General features: G+C 49.6%; 1 protein-coding gene across 1 annotated transcript; it reads right to left on the bottom strand.

The window, feature by feature from the left end:
• Window positions 1-573: 573 nt before the first annotated feature.
• On the bottom strand, window positions 574-5527 carry LOC126571641 (uncharacterized). Its single transcript, XM_050230333.1, has 5 exons — window positions 5483-5527; window positions 4826-5159; window positions 4436-4760; window positions 1309-1708; window positions 574-1101 (listed from the first exon to the last, which is right to left on the bottom strand). The coding sequence occupies exons 1-5, from the start codon at window positions 5525-5527 to the stop codon at window positions 574-576; spliced, it is 1632 nt and encodes a 543-aa protein (XP_050086290.1).
• Between the last annotated feature and the right edge of the window lie 10365 nt (window positions 5528-15892).

The following is a 15892-nucleotide window of genomic DNA, read 5'->3' as shown; positions in this document are numbered from 1 at the left end:
TTGTGCGAAACTCGCTCGAGGGAGTACCGTAAAGCTAATTCACCTGTACCGGTGCCTGTCGTGCACGTCGCAGTCTCTCGAGTCGGTTTGGTTGGTGAATGATGGTGTAAAAGTCACCAGCGAATCGCAATTTACCCAACTTTATTACACTCTCATCCTGATAGCGCTATAGGGCGAGTAAAAGGTTATTAGTGGTGTTTGCACAACATTGGGCCATGTTTGTGAGAGTTTTCGGAGGAAAACAGCATCGTCATATGGGAAGCTTACTGCTCTGGACATGTCCCACTCGCCATTGTTGGCTAGTGCTTCAAGGAAACATATTTTACAAACCGTTTTCTTACAACAAAATGATACTTAAAAGAGTTTAAAAATGGTTTGGTTGCAATCTATTGAGACACCGCATCACATGAAATTATAATATATAAACCATCTTTCGTCAAGCATTTTTCTTTCAAAAATTGTTTTTCTGCAATCTTTAAGATGAAAACACAACCCTCAACGAGTGACAACAGTGTTTATTAAACCTAAATAAATTAACGACTATGGAAATCGGGGAAATTACTCGCCGGCCACTCATGGAAGAGGCTTCGATGGCTGCAGCTTGGTCGTGGCTCCTAGTGCCACTGGTAGCTTCGGTAGGAAGCCGGCTACACTGAACAACGCCGGTGATCGTTTGTACTGAGCGGAGGTCTTGGTGAAGGCTAGTGGAACTGAGTAGGCGATCGTATTGTAAGCCGGAGCCGTTGCTACCGGACCCAGCGGTCCATGGGCGATCTGTGGCGCTTGCACTTGATGCTGATGACCGAAGGGACCGGCCGCTGGCTGAAGGATGGTCGTGTGCAATGGATTGACCGGATATGTCTGATGCTGGTGATGGTGGGGGCCAGCAATGAAAGGATAACCTGGTTGGTAGAAAGAAACCGGCGCTGGACGATTCTTCGGCACGAACACCGGTTGGTTCTTGTGGAGCTGCAGCGCACTCGGTACGTACGAGTCGAGCAAACTGGTCGGAGGGCGATGCTGTACACCGAAGTAGTTCAGAATCCCATTGTTCGGATGGTTCAAGGAAGGATACACCGTAGCGGGGGTATGTGGTAGGTGCTGTGGTTGGGGAAAATGTGGCCCAGCAAAATGACCAGCATGCGCTTCGTGATGTGGTTGTTGTTGAAGGTGAAATTGAGGCACACGATGAGGCACTTGCTGTTGTTGTTGATGATGATGATGCTGATGGTGATGATGATGGTGAAGTGGTCCAATAAAGGATTGCTGTGGAAGGTCCTTATTGTAGGCAGGAGTAGGCAGCGGTGCTGGGAGATCATGTGAGTAGTAGATCGGTTGTTCGATGCTCTTCACGATGGAAAACTCGGACGAAGGTGATTGGTGACGTGGTGGTGCTGGCGTCGAAGAGGACGAAGCATAGATAATGTCCGGGGCCGGCGAGGTAGATTGGGTCTGTGCGGATGGACCCGAGGGAATCGAGTTGACCGGTGCTGCGGCCGGTGATTGTGCTCCAGTTTCACCGTGGGAATACGTTTCGATGTGGTTGTCTGGATCGTTCACGTATGCAGCCAGCTGCTGGGCGGAGTGTGGTGCCGACGATGGCGCTTCGGAGGGGTTGTTGCCACCGGCCGCCGTTACCGCCGTGGCCGCTGATGGAAGGTGTGATGGCTGCTGCTGGTAGTACTGGGTCGGTATCATGATATAAGCCCTGGAAAGACAACCACAAATTAAATCAGAAACTAAGCGTCTGGCAATTGCATAATAACGGAGAAGAGGACTTCCGGATGTTTTTCTAGAACAAAATCAACGGACTATATTGAATCCAAGTAGCCCAGATAGATGGAGAATCCAGAAAGCATCCAACACCTGCTTCGATTTACTTGCGCGCTTGCGACCTCATTAGTCATTTGATTCGTCCAACTAACTGTAAGATTTAACTTCTATGCAAGTAGATGATAAGCATAACCGATAACAAGTTGAATAACAGCGGATCTGGCCTGGACTGGTTTCATTTCCAAAAAACCTGTGTCTGCTGTCTCCTTCACACAGCAACCTATTGTTCACGACCACTAACGAGAGTGGCTGAGGAGTTGCGTGTCATCAAATGCCACAGAATCGAATGGTACAAGATGACACAATTGTATTAAATCCTGACACCGTGACGATTCCCTCTTCAAACAACAGTCGCGCTAGAACATTACGCAACCAAAATACCATCGGCAAGTGGCGTCACTGTACCGCAAGATCATATCGTACACATACGTCCAATGGAGAAGGTGTTAAAACTCTCGCCAAGACAACTGCCACCCAACTGCCATATGGACCGATCACCAGCAGCTACACGACGTCAAATGCCTAGTCATCGGTTGGTTGGTTGGTGGCATAATTACATTAGCCCAGAATTAGATTAGCTAATGTTGCACTTGGGTGCGCGTGCGGTTCCATTGTGTCGCGCTCATGCTCATGCGATGCGCCTGTCGGTGTCTTGTTGGGTGTCCTGGGAAGGGAATGGTGGATACCAGTTAACACCTGGTGATGGCCGTACCTATCGCGATGCACACTAATGACACCAATAACCGGCTGGCTGGCAATTGAATCCGGCGACCGGCGTCAACTCTCGGCCCGGGAATCGGTGCTATTTACTTTATGATCAACGTTTTCCCGGGGGGCCCGGACTCACGGCCCGTCTATGCTGCAATCATCGCAGCGTGATGGCAACACTAGGTGAGCGCGGTGGAGGTGGCCAGAAATTTTGAAACAAGCGACGCATTGATTCCACTCCACTCCATTCACTCCCAAAACGAACCGTTTATCTGTGATCAACAAACGAAATTAGCAATTACCGTTGGAGGGAGTTGGTGGGTTTCGTCTCACATAAAAAAAATCGGATCCAACTTGTTTCCAGACTGCAAGACAATGCAGGGAAGCGGTAGCGGTAGCCTCGTCGTCCGAAGAAACTGAAGAAAACGATATTAAAACACTCGGTTTTAAGCCTAAAACTGGACCATTAACAAATCGGTCGGTGTCTATCTCCTTTAATTGCATCTCATTCTCCTTTCACTGATGGCATTGGTCAATGCATACCGTTGGCACACGCCAACTAACGCGATGCTCACCATCAGATGAGCCCGGTCCGACGTGTGGCCAATAAATCGATTCACAAATGGAGCACACAGCATCGCAAGATCATCATCATTACAGCGCGCGATGTGCAATCAATCATCGGACAATTCTTTCTCGCTGTTTCACCTTCAATTCCGGCATCCCTTCGAAAACACATTCTCCGAAACACTCCATGGGGTGCGAGCGTGATCATCAATGCAAAGATCCAGCTCCCTGAAGGGTTGTGGCTACTGAAAACAGGAGCGCGCTGAACGAGTGGCGCTGGACGCTGGGGGAAATGTAATAGCATAATCGATAGCATGGACCTTACGCAACGTATTTCAGGACTGTGTGCCGTTTCGATTCGAGGCCTATAAATGGGCGTCACGGGCGGCACGTTGGCAAAAGTAGCGAAAGTGACCCGTGCAGGATGTTAAGACGAAATGGGTGTGCAAAATGCTGCCAATCGGTCTGCACCATTCCAAAAGATTAGCAACCACACTAGGGGGTGTGATGATCGATTCCCGGGGCTGCAGATCGATCGGGGAGAAAGATGAGGTTAAGCTCTCTCTAATGTGACAAAACGAACCGATGAAACGGGAGGAAATATGATACTAATTAGCAGCGATAACCAAAAAAGGGAAATTTGTCCAGGCGATCTCCATGGATCGATAAAACTGCAATAAACAGACACGGCATACTGTGCCATAAAGTTGGCCGATGCCAGGGGAAATATCGTCAACTTCCGCTTTCCTATCCCATCGTAGCTTACATAAAACTCTTCCAATGACGTGGAATGCCACGGTGACCACCTTGAAAGTGTTTTGATACTTGGATGTGTGTTGCTACAATAATTTAATTACCCATTTTGCGCAGTATATCAAGATTACGTTACACTCATTGTGCTCGATTTGCGGGAACATAAAATTGCCCATTTTATGCAAATGCCGATGGCGAACCTGTTTGTCTGGTTGTGGGACGCCATAACTAGTTTCGTTCGGGAATGGAATGGATGGGCAACTGTTGCCGCATTCGCTGCATCACTGAAAAATTGCGCAAATTGAATCGCTCTATTGGATTACTGGATGGGCAGAACGATACGAGCCATCGTGAAATATATCTTTTCGGACAGTTTCGTTTCGTAATCGAAATCAGAGATCGAAAGGAAACGGTCACGCACACGGTGACCATGGCGGAAAAGGTGGAAGATGTCACGGTTAATGGCAGGAAGTCGGATTTGAAGGTTGAGGACAGCAAGAGGACGGAAGCGGCGAGTGTAATCCTATCTCATGCACGCGGGGTCCTTGAAGCATCTGACGAGTGTTGGACTTACTGGGAGTTTTGTGGCAGAATGTGTAGCAGCGATTGCGGTAGACTGGAACTCTGACCGGAAGCATATTGCTGCTGGAGTTGTGCTGGTCTCGCCTGCACGTACACGTATTGTGGCTGGGGAGTTAGATAAGGAGCGGACGGTGCACCACCACCGATCACGGGCTGCAGAAGTGATTGCCGTGATGGAACCGTATAGGTTGAGTGATCTTCGTGCACTTGCGGTACGGGTTGTTGTTGCAGTTGAGGCTGATAATGTAGAAACTGTTGCGGTTGTTGTTGCTGATGCTGCGGTTGATGATTGAAGTAGTGTGGAGTCACTGATTGCTCTAAAATAAAAGCACAAATGTGATTAGAAGTGATTGCGCGATCTATCGATCGATCGGTTGCTTACCTTTCGTGTAGGAAAGCTGTTGCGGTGCCGGAAGCGGAGTCACGTATTTAACGGCGCTATGAACCGCCGCCGTACTGCCCGGATGGTGCTGGATCTGCAGCGAGTAGTGGTTGTTGCTTTGCGTCGAACTTGCTCCCTGTGGGTGCTGTTGCTGAGCGATAGCCTCCTTCTTGAACACCTGTCGCTCGCTGTTTAAATTATCGCGCTCAATGTCCTCGAGTTGCGTTGGTCGATTCGATGGCGGTGGTGGATCATGGCCCGCTCCAACCACGGAGATCACCTCCTGCAGCAACAAGCAGCTGAAGATCCACCACGCGATCGTGGGCAAGCGGAACTGAAAAGAGGAAGGCGAAGAAATGGATGAAGGTATTCCGGGGGGCCATGATGCATTTTAAGACAACCCCTGGCCGAGAAACAAGGCGAGGAATTTAATTGAAGCGGGGCAGAGCTACCGTTGCGCCATTTCATTCTTAGCAATCATTGCTCGCTCATTGCTTGCTAAATGGGGGTCTCATTAAAAGGGGCCAAAGGGGGTTTCACTGTTTCAAGGACCGGCCCCTAGTGGCGCTAGTGTTGCTGTCACTCGAACTCGAATGAGTCAACTCGAACGAGTGGGTCAACTCGACAATTGCGCCAAACGCCTGAATGTAGGCACACCGTTGTCGAACCGCAGGCGAACGAGTGGGTCAACTCGACAAACATATCGCCGTCTCTCTCTCTCTCTCGCTCTCCCCTTCCCTTTCTCACCTCGCCACACGCTCACCACCACACATACCCTTTACTCCAAATTACTAATTGCTAATTGATTAATCGGCGAAACATAAACAAAAAATGCGAACGAAAATCAACCCGAAAACGAGGAAAAATGAGGAAAACGAGGAAAATGTGGAAATAGAAATCGGTCGGAAATGGGTAAGTCGAGTGTGCAACTCATTCCATCCACGTTTCCATCTACAACCACCACCGTTTTACCACCGCAGCCGACCTTGAAAGAGTCTTGCACTCAGCGGTGGAATTGTGGCGCTACCAAGATCAAGCATCAAGTGGATAAAATCAGAGAAATGGCTCGCGCGAGAACTGACCCTCCGTTCAGCACCCTCCATCCACGGCAATTTTGCTGCCAAAATCACAAAAGCGTCGTTTCCGCTTACAACAACATGACCTCGAAGTTGTTAACCTTTAGGCGAACTTTCACCCCCACCGGGCAACGTGCCCTTCCGGTTGCCACCCCCGCCACCCAAGAAGCGCTTCCGGTTGCCCAGAATCAAGCCTCTTTCTTATTCGCTCACTCTTCCCCATCAATTCTCCTATCAATTTACAGCGGGCCGAACATTTTTGCAGGACCCATCAAGATGTCTGCAAAAGGGAAATTACAAAATTATTTGCCAAAACGCACCAAAAGTACTTGCCATCAAATGTCCCAACTTTGATGGCAAGAACTTTTTTTAATGTTTCTTTTTTGGGCAATTGTAATTGGTGCGGCCGACCGACCGACTCACAAATGAGCCTCAAAAACTTTCCGAAACTGATTAATTTATTTACATCACCCATAGGTGCAGGAAATTTATCACCCTTTTACAAACGAACAAGCATTTCTCACAAATTTGTGCACGTGCCTAGAACAAGATCGAGAAAATGGACCAGAACGCATTGAATGACGATCGCGAAAATGCTGGTAAGTAGTGGGCGAGGGTTTTACTAACATCAGCATCAGGTAGGTTTAGCGAAAAGTTGCACATTTCAAGAGTGTTTTGCATAATCAATCTCAGTGCAATCTCTGCAAAATGCTAATCGCCGCAGTTCCTCGCCGGTGGCGCGGTGGCTTGTGTTAGTGTTAGCGGTAGGATATTCACTCCGTGCGTTCTCAGACATCCGCACCGCAACGAGTTGCTCAAGTGAAATGACCTTGAGAAAAGTATTACCCGCGCCCCTCCGCCACGGTGGAGAGTGTACCGCTAGGCGCTAATCTTGGCGCTATTAAACAACGATTGGGTTGTTGGGTCTCGGAGTGAGAGGGGTGGGGGGGGGGGAGTGGGATTGGCCAGACTTAGGAGGACCCACACGCAAATTCCCCCCGTTAAATCGCGCTTTAGGGTGATGGAGCATCAGCCTATCAGGGATAACTTAGCCGGGAATCGTTAAGGCGATAAGGAAGGGCACGTCCATCAAAGAGCAGACTCTTTCTGATTCGTTTCCAAATGGTCGAAGCGCTGGACCGTCGTCTACCGCTACTGGTGGCCGGCGACTTCAACGCACGGTCCTACAGCCGGTGGAGACGATCCGAACCGAGAATTTCACAGAACTTTCAATTGCAGATCCCTATGGCCGTTCAATCGACCAACCGGGTTCTTGTTGCACCTTTGCACCGTTTCCGCAGGATGGAATATAGCAACAGAGCTTCGATAACTGTTCGCGCGCTGTGGCCATGAGGTCGATGCCGCGATCACGATCGCACCGGGAAAGGAAATGCGCTCGAATCAGGTTGGTTCCAGCACGCATTCCGCCTGATTCCGGCTCGCGCACGGCACGTTAAGTAGTGCGTTTAAGGAGTGATTAGAGCGCGCAGTCCAGGAGCATGACACCTTCTCTTCATAAAAAAAAAATTGTCTTGTCTCCTCCCTATGCCCCGGCCAGTCTATCGGAGGCCAGTCAACCGATTATGAGGAAGAGGAGGAGGAGGAGGAGGAGGAGGAGCGCTCAATTGGAAAGCCCATCGGGGAAAAGAAAGTGGAAAATTAAATAACATCAGTCAAGCCGTGTCACCAGGCGAAGCACCGGTCCGGTCTGTCTGTCTGTCCGGGGTAGGAACTGGTGTTATGGTAATAGCCCGGAGAGGACAAGTTAGATGCCCTGGCGCGCACTGGCGTGGCGTCAGCGTGCACTGAACCAGATTACCGCAGATATGGCTGCAGTTGGTGGGAAGGGGTTGAGGATCCGCAACGAGAGTGCGCAAGCAGTTCCTAAACTGGCTGGCGTTAAATCGCTCACGGGTGTTGCCTGCTGCTACTCAAGACGACCACGATGATGATGATGATGATGATGATGATAAGAGATTAAGATGACGCGATTAGATTAGAGGCAAAAGGCATGTGGCATTGAAATGGGTTATTAGTTTTGATCTTGATGAGCAATTTCGAAATTAATGATCGACGTTTTTGTTTTCCGCGTGGCTGAAGAGAGGGAAAAAGGGGCACAATCTGGAATGGAATGGCCACAAGCTCATCGGCAGGCGTGACAAATGGCCAACTGCCCCTTTGGTCAGTACTGTACCCGTGCTGCTGCTGCTGCTTCTTTTGTTAATAATTTTCTTTCTTTCTTTTGCTTAATTTCAGTTCAGTTACCATTCTCATATGCTCTCACCTTGGGCATGGAGCGCAACATATCCGAAGGTAAGCAGCAAAAAGTAACATCCGGTGTGTCCGGCTCCGGTATCAGCCTCGATGATGAAGCAATTTGATGCGGCGCAAAACACAAAAAACCCATGTCCATCGCATAAGCACGGGGGGGCCATCCACACACTTTAATCAATTTAAGTGAAAGAAATGGAACGGAGCAAGCCTTGCCTGCCCGCTTCGTCGCTTCCGGTGTCACAGACAAGGTGCGTAAACATGCTCTCTGCCCGACGATCACAGGCGTAGAGAGAGAGAGAGGAAGAAAGAGGGGGGACAGAGGCTTAACATTGTGGTGCGTACGCCAGGGTTCCTCGCGTCTGTTGAGCTGTCGCTGTCAATGCGCGAGCTGTCGAAATGATCGAAAAGGCGGCATTGAAGGGCGCTGGCCACGGGCACAGGGGCAGTAAAAGCCGTCATCGTCCTTCTCCACCTTGTCTTACTTCTCCTGCGCGAGGCTGGTATGTTGGAGAACAAAACAAGTCATCAAAATCCGCCGCCGCCGCCGCCACCACCGCCCGTTCCATGCACGCAGCGCAAATAAACAAAGGTTCCATTTCACCGAACCAGTGGGTGGATATCAGCGTGTGGGTGTGGGGAAGGTGAAGTTCACAAAAAGGAAAGCGATTATCCCGGTGACCACGGGGCATGGCAGCACTTCACGGACCATTCCGTTTACTACTGCGCCATCGATGGACTAGGATCGATGATCTGATTTATCTGGGGTGGCCCACGTCACGTCGTGTTCGTAATCTTCGTTGGGACACTCTGCAATCGCTGACTCGGCTTTCACGCCAACCTCTCACCGCCACACTAATGACAACGCGGCATTGTCATTAGCACGAATTATGCGGCTTTAGTGTGGTCAGCACTGAACCAGGTGCACCGGGACCTCGTTGAAATGCCACCCGGCCACGATTGTGTGTTGCCGATTGGAAATTACATGCTGGCCTTCGAAACGGCCAAAAACCGTGATGCAAGATTGAAAGTTTGGCATCTCCTGGCGTGATTCCTGGTGAACTGAACGGCCAGTCGATCGGCCTGGGATCACAGCGCGCTCCGGGACCATAACGGACCATAAAGCTAAAGGATAATCGTTTTGCTTGCATTTCGATCGATGATTGCTGGCAGCGGGGGCCACTTGCGCGGTGGGTTACTTTTACAAAGTACCCCCCCAGTGAATGTTTTTGGTGGCGATCGCGCGCGCTCACAAAACCGATTCTCGAAAGCGTTCCATGCGTTTTTGATGTATGTGTTCCATAATTCAATCAACATTCTTTATCTTAAGCAAACATCTCCCGGCGGTGAGCACAAATAACAGTCTTGTGAGCCTCCAGTTGAACACCTCGAAGCCTTGGGGTTCAATATTTATGGCCCTACCCGGCGCTCTGGTCGCCACCAGAACCAGATATGCTCTCGAGTCTATCCCGATCGGTGGGTTCGATAAATTTTCCCGCCTTTTTTTCCAGATCAGAGGTCGCACCGATAACGGAACAGCAAAACCGTATCGTAGTGCAACCGCAATCGCCGACCGGACACACGCCGGAGCCAGAATTCCAGATCAAGATCGACCACTTTCACTTTTCGCTTCCCGTTTCGATCTGTCGAATGGGAAGGGCTGCTGCTGCTGCTGCTGAGGGAGTCTGAATCATGGAGGTTGGTAGCAACGGCAGCACCGGATCGAGGAAAACCCCAAAAGCTCGGCCACAAAAGGGGAGAGGAAGGAAAAAATGGAGGAAGCAGAATTACGTTACCGAGCGAGCGAGCGATCGATCGATCGATCGATCGATCGAGGTTTTTCGACTCGCGACCGGTGCTCGCAGGTGCCATACGCAGGCCAACGCGGATGGCCAACGACCTGTTCCGTGTGCGGTGTGTGTGGCCTCGGTACCCAAAGGGGGCAGCAGCAGCAGCAGCAAATGTACTTTCTTCCTGCAATCGCGCTGGGTATGTCGCCGCCATTCAGTTCGCGCTCGCTTGCTGTGATCGGTGTGCTCCGCTTTCTTTGACAGTTGCTCACTTGCGTCGCTCTGGTAAAGTAGTAGTCGTCGTTGTAGCTTGGTTTTATTATTGTGGTTGCACTGGTTACTGAGCCTTTTACTCCTTCTTCCTTCTTCTCCTGCTAGTGCCCGCCGTATCGGGCAGCGGTGGCCGTGTGGCCGAAACCAGTCCAGACACAGGCCAACACAAACAGACACCAGAGACCCCCGGTTATTACGATTGCCGATTCAGTGCCGCGCGCTCTACAGGAACAGGTAGTACCCGCTGCGGAACCAAACCGAGCGGAAGCAACACCGTCAACAGGGAGAGGGAGAGGGAGGAAGAGAAGGGAAGGCCTGGGCTCCAGTTTCCGAGGGGACGCAGTAAAAAGAAATGTACTGATGGAGCACGTTATCGGGGAAGGAGAGAGAAGCAAAAAAAAAGCTTGTCTTGTGAAGTAATTTTTATCATCGTATTTTGCAATAATCCACTCCCCCTCCCCCACCCGGAGGGTAAGGTTGGGCACGGATGGACCGGGAAAACATTTTGTACTGTCACCACCACTCCGTGCAGTCCAATATGGCAGTCGGTATTGGAATGCACGCACAACACAATGTTGCGCACCAGTCCGTCCATCACTTTCAACGCCGCGCGACCACGGGACAGGTTGCGTTTTAATGGTTATGTTTAGCGCGTCCTAACATGGCCCCGGGATTAATATCTTGCGGACAGAGCTACGGGTAGCTCGGTTGCCGAGTGAAACTGCGCGGACCGCTGCGTGCATTTCAATTAAAGTACACAACGCTTTGACAGAGAGGGGGGCTGTTGCGAAAAAGATCCTGGTGTTTCTTTTATTTTCCAGATTTTCTCGCTTGGTCACGTGCTGCAACTTCCGGATCCGCAAATCTACATTCCAACTTTTTTTTAAAAAACAAATAAACCAAAGACGCGTCCATCACCCATACTCTCACTCCCCTGTCCCTCATTAGCGACGGTCGGCAATGGCTACTAGTTAATGTAAAGATCATAACATTAAAAAATAATCTTCCTACATCGAGGATCACCGACAACACCGCACTCAGCGTCTCCGGCCGCCCATTAGCTATTAATCATACGCTAAGCATTCCGGGCAATCAACGAACCATGAATCAACAAATTCCTCTCAACTGGCGTTGGCATCGTTTCTGTTTTGTTATCTCCTACCGGTTCTCTGCGATCGCAAAAAATGCAATTTAAATCCTACGACCATTTTGTGCGCAATGCCGCCACCGCTGCCACCCTCTCTCGCCGGGTCGACCTGGATTGTGAGGTGAAATGCACGATTTGTGTCCGGGGCTCCGAAATTGGTTGTCCATTCAATTTCATTAAAGCGAACTCAGCACACGGATCGGAAGAGGTGGCGGACTGCGGCGGGCCAGCTAATTTCCCTCCATTTGCGAATGTCGAACGGGAACGCGGGACACATCCGCAGACCGTCGTCGCATACCTTTGCACAAGGCGTTCGTTTCGATTCGATTAGATCCGGGCGAGCACGCGAGTGTCACTCACCAGGGGGGGATGCTGCGTCACATGAGGTGACAGTCGTCGAGGAGGACCGCGGCAAAGAGACGATTCCCGATTGTTTTTTCCCTTCCGACGTCTTGCCGTTGGCGCTATGATAAATGCCTCTCGATGATGACTCGCAGTGTTGGGTAGGCAATTGTTGGTTTTCTGTTCAAATTGTTTTTGTGACCACAGGAAGTGACCATCAGAGAGGATAAGGAAAAAAAACTTCTTCTTTCCAAATAGGACTTGTTTTGTGCGCGATGCTGCTGCTGTTGCTATTTAAACTACTCAATCAATCCGATCGATGGAAAGTGAATTCCTTGTCAATTGGACGCAAATATTGTCGCAAAAACACGCACACACAGGCGCACACGCATGGCGCATTCCTCCGCTCATTTCGCGCAAAAATCTAAATCAAAAGACTTCAATGCGTGGCTGAGAGAAAATAAGCGACGAACGCACCATGCTGCTCGCACCGGGGGCAATTACGGGATCCCTTGGGGGATTGGCAACCGGAGGTGCATGCCAGCCGCGCAGGTTAATCGATTCATTGCCATTTGTGATCGCGCGCTAGGCGGACACGGGATGCTGCAGGCCGTTGGCAAAATGTGAAATTTATTCAAATTTACATCCGCAACGGATCGGAAGGGCTGCTCGGTACGCTAGCCTCCGTGCTCCTCTTCCTGTCTTCAGCAAGCAAGTGCAGTCATGTTTAATTTTTATATCCAACAACAACACGCCGCTTCTCACTCAGCAAGGGCAGTGATCCTGATTAAGTCGTTGATCGGGCAGAGGAATCGCGCAAAACGGTGAAGGTGTTGCGGGCAGCGTATAAAGAGCGTTTGAGCAAATGATAGCGATCATCGGGCATCATAAAAGCGGAATTGATCAATGAAGGCAAGACCTCTCTTTGCTCTGGCAATTGCAGTGCATGCAAACAAGGCGCCAATTCAAGGCGCGCTTGCGAGACGGATGGAAAAGTCGAGGAAAAGGCCGGCAAATGGTTGACCATTTCATTCACTCGGTGTGCACCGCCACCACCGATGGATAGCCATTGGTCATTATGAATGGCCAGCGACTTTGGAGTCGGATACGAACGATCAGCAACAATCAATGGTCCGGAGCGATGCATAACGTGTGGTTTGACTGGCAAAAGCGACCACTAATCTCGTTGACGAGGGGAGGAGGCGTCACTTTTCCTTCCCTTTCGACAATCATGTCTTCGCCTCTTTCTCTTCCTTATGTCCACCGTTCGTCACACCGCCGGTCGGCAGATTGCCCTGCTATTTGTTTACTAAATACAGCGTGGAGATGGAGCGATTTTCTTCAGTTTTCATGCGGAGCCTTGGCGGAGAAGCGGTTTCAAAATCATTACATCGTTCAAATGGGGGAACGCTTCACTTGCAACCGATCGATCGCACCTTCGATCGCATCTGGTAATCGGCACCAAATGCAGCCAAATGACTAGCCAAAAACGGTGCAAAGTACCCATTTCATGTGGATCATCTTTGCTCAATTTGCGACGGTGAAGGTTGAGGATCTTCAAACGAGTTCCCCAACAGGTGATCTTCGGTTGATGATCTCAGACACATTTCATCACAAAACCCTGTGAGGAGAAACCGAAAGAACAAAAAATGCGCAAAACATTGTCGTTGTCTTGTTCAAGTAAGGTCCAAGAAATGAAAGACATTAGCGGCTCCTGATTTGGATCATAATTTGTGGTTGTTAATGACCCCCGGTCGGTGCCGCTGCATCCTTTTTTGTCTTGCAGGATCTCGCTCGCTCGCTTGTTGAGCAACACGGATTGCATAATCGATTGCGTTCACAGGCGACGACCGCCAGGTCTTATATTACCTTATCTTTGCTCTCTTTGCATCCTGCCCAGCTCGACTCGAGATAGAGATCGACCTCGGTTCAACGGGGGCAATACGCAGCGTTTATCACGTCATTGGATCGGTGATCGTTGATTATTAAAGTGAAAACCGTGCCGAGATCCGGGCATTGGCGATAGCGTAGATCAGTCTAGCGCAGATTGCAATTATGAGGAAACGGAAGATCAATCTCTAGATGCAGCATAGCAAGATGTTTAAAGTATAAAAAATGCTTTTTTTCATAGTATTAAGACCAGACAGATCGAACAATAAAACATATTTTAATTAAATTAAATAACTGCTTAAAATATTCAACAGAATTTGGCTCTCGTATGAATCGTTTTTAAAGTCTTTCGATAATTTATATCTTGATTTGAGCCACACAAAATCGCCTTAACTCACTTCAATAGTCAGATTGTAATCCACTTTCTTCATACTCACCATTTTAAACATTCGCATCAAACGTAAACCCCTTTCACTTGAGTCAACCTCGATCCGGGATAGTCCAAATACTGCTCCGCAGATATTTCCTTCACAGTTTAAACACACGCCGGTATTGTATGATCGCGACACTCCTGTCTCCCTTTGTGTTGATCACGATAAATGCTTAATTGTCACCAGCACTCGGCTCGAGCATAAACAACGGCTTGTGATTCTCACTTTCACCAGATAGCTCTTGACACTGTCCGTTGTTCATTTGAAATACTTCAAAATTGTCACCTATTAACAACAGTTAACTCATATCCATGAATTCAGAATGTCACAAAAACCGAAGCACCGGGCGACACTTGGAGTTTGCAAAAATCCTCCACTCCAAAACACGTGGTGTGCACTTGCCACTTGGCCACGCGAGGTGCAGACCCGCCAACCGGAGCTACGAAACTAAAACAGATCGCTAGGGCGTAGAAGCCATTTATATCCGTTCAACATGCGCGCCAAGAGGCTGTGGCAGTGGGACTCGGCGGTTTGTCTTTTGCTTTCTTCGGCATCGTGTGCGCCTCGCCACACACTTTTGCTTTTACTCAACGGAACCTTGGCTCGGTTCGACGGGCGCACATGTGCAGAATCATGTGCTTGGCCATCCCGCTAGCCACCGTCCGGTTCCTTTCTCTCTCTCTCGCTCGCTCGCTCGCTCACTCTTTCGCTCTCACGGCGGTTGCGACATTGAGGATCAAGACCGCAGCCCGTGCCGGTGGCACATTCCAGCATCACTTTTAGCCCTTTTGCTCGCATTTCTCCGCTCCAACTCCGGTTGCGGCTTTCCTTCACCCTTCACTCGAACGCGCTTCGCTCTGAATGGGGAGCTCGTGAGCACGAGTACGTTAGTGCGTCTGTCGCTTGCAGATGATGGTGGCCGAGGTCTGGCCCGCAGCACTTGTCGACCTCTTGGACGCGTTATTCGCGTTTTATTTTTCCGATCGCCTTGGCAAATCGATCGTATCGCCGCTGCCGGCGCAGTCTGGGAGATGAATCAAATCTGTCTTTGTCGTTTTTTTTTTGCCATTTGGTTTTTACATTTTTCTTTCCACTTTGCTTCCAGCATCTCGAGATACTTACCGTTTTAGTTGCCAGTTGCGGTCACAACAAAAAAGCTTTTTGAAAACAGAAATGTTCACCGAAGCAAAGGGGGGGTTTGGTTGACAAACGACTCCGTTGGCAGAACGTCGTTGCCATGCGTTGTTAAGTAATAGTTCGACTAAAGGCCTGCTTCGATGCATTTGCTTGAGCTTACTCGGAAGTTACTCGGTGTGAGGGGTGACTACGATGAGTTTGGTTCCCAGGACAGAAGGAAATGATTTAAATCTGTTGCAATTTGTTATCTTTCAATCCGTTCTGGATTGGATTGGAACGGAAAGCTTTTGCATAATGTACATTTGCATTTCTCACTTTATGCTCATTCGATCCGAAAATCGAAAGAAAGAGAAGTGTGCTGGAACGATGGAAAGGATTCCATTATGAAAACGAAAGTAATGAAAGATATCTTGAGGCAGGCTCGCGACCTCATACAAGCATGCCACGAAATCGTTCAGTGAATGGCACTATCTTCCACTGGTTGTTTCGAAAAAGTATTCCTCTCGATCCACTTTCCAGACCACCGTGACCGGAGCACCACTTTTCGGCGCACCCCGGCCGATGCGAGACGAATTCGATGAGCGGACCTTGCTGATCACGTAAGACGGGGGATCACGTGAGAGAAGATGCCCTTTTGCCCATGGGGAAAGGGACGCGCGAGAATTCGGATCCCCTTTTTTCTGGAGGATTGCGTTCAGTTTGCCCTCAAG

Source organism: Anopheles aquasalis, chromosome 2, assembly GCF_943734665.1.
Source record: "Anopheles aquasalis chromosome 2, idAnoAquaMG_Q_19, whole genome shotgun sequence".
In the NCBI taxonomy this organism is placed as follows: domain Eukaryota; kingdom Metazoa; phylum Arthropoda; class Insecta; order Diptera; family Culicidae; genus Anopheles; species Anopheles aquasalis.
Note: the sequence above shows the minus strand (reverse complement) of the source record. Positions and strands in the feature narration are given on the sequence as shown.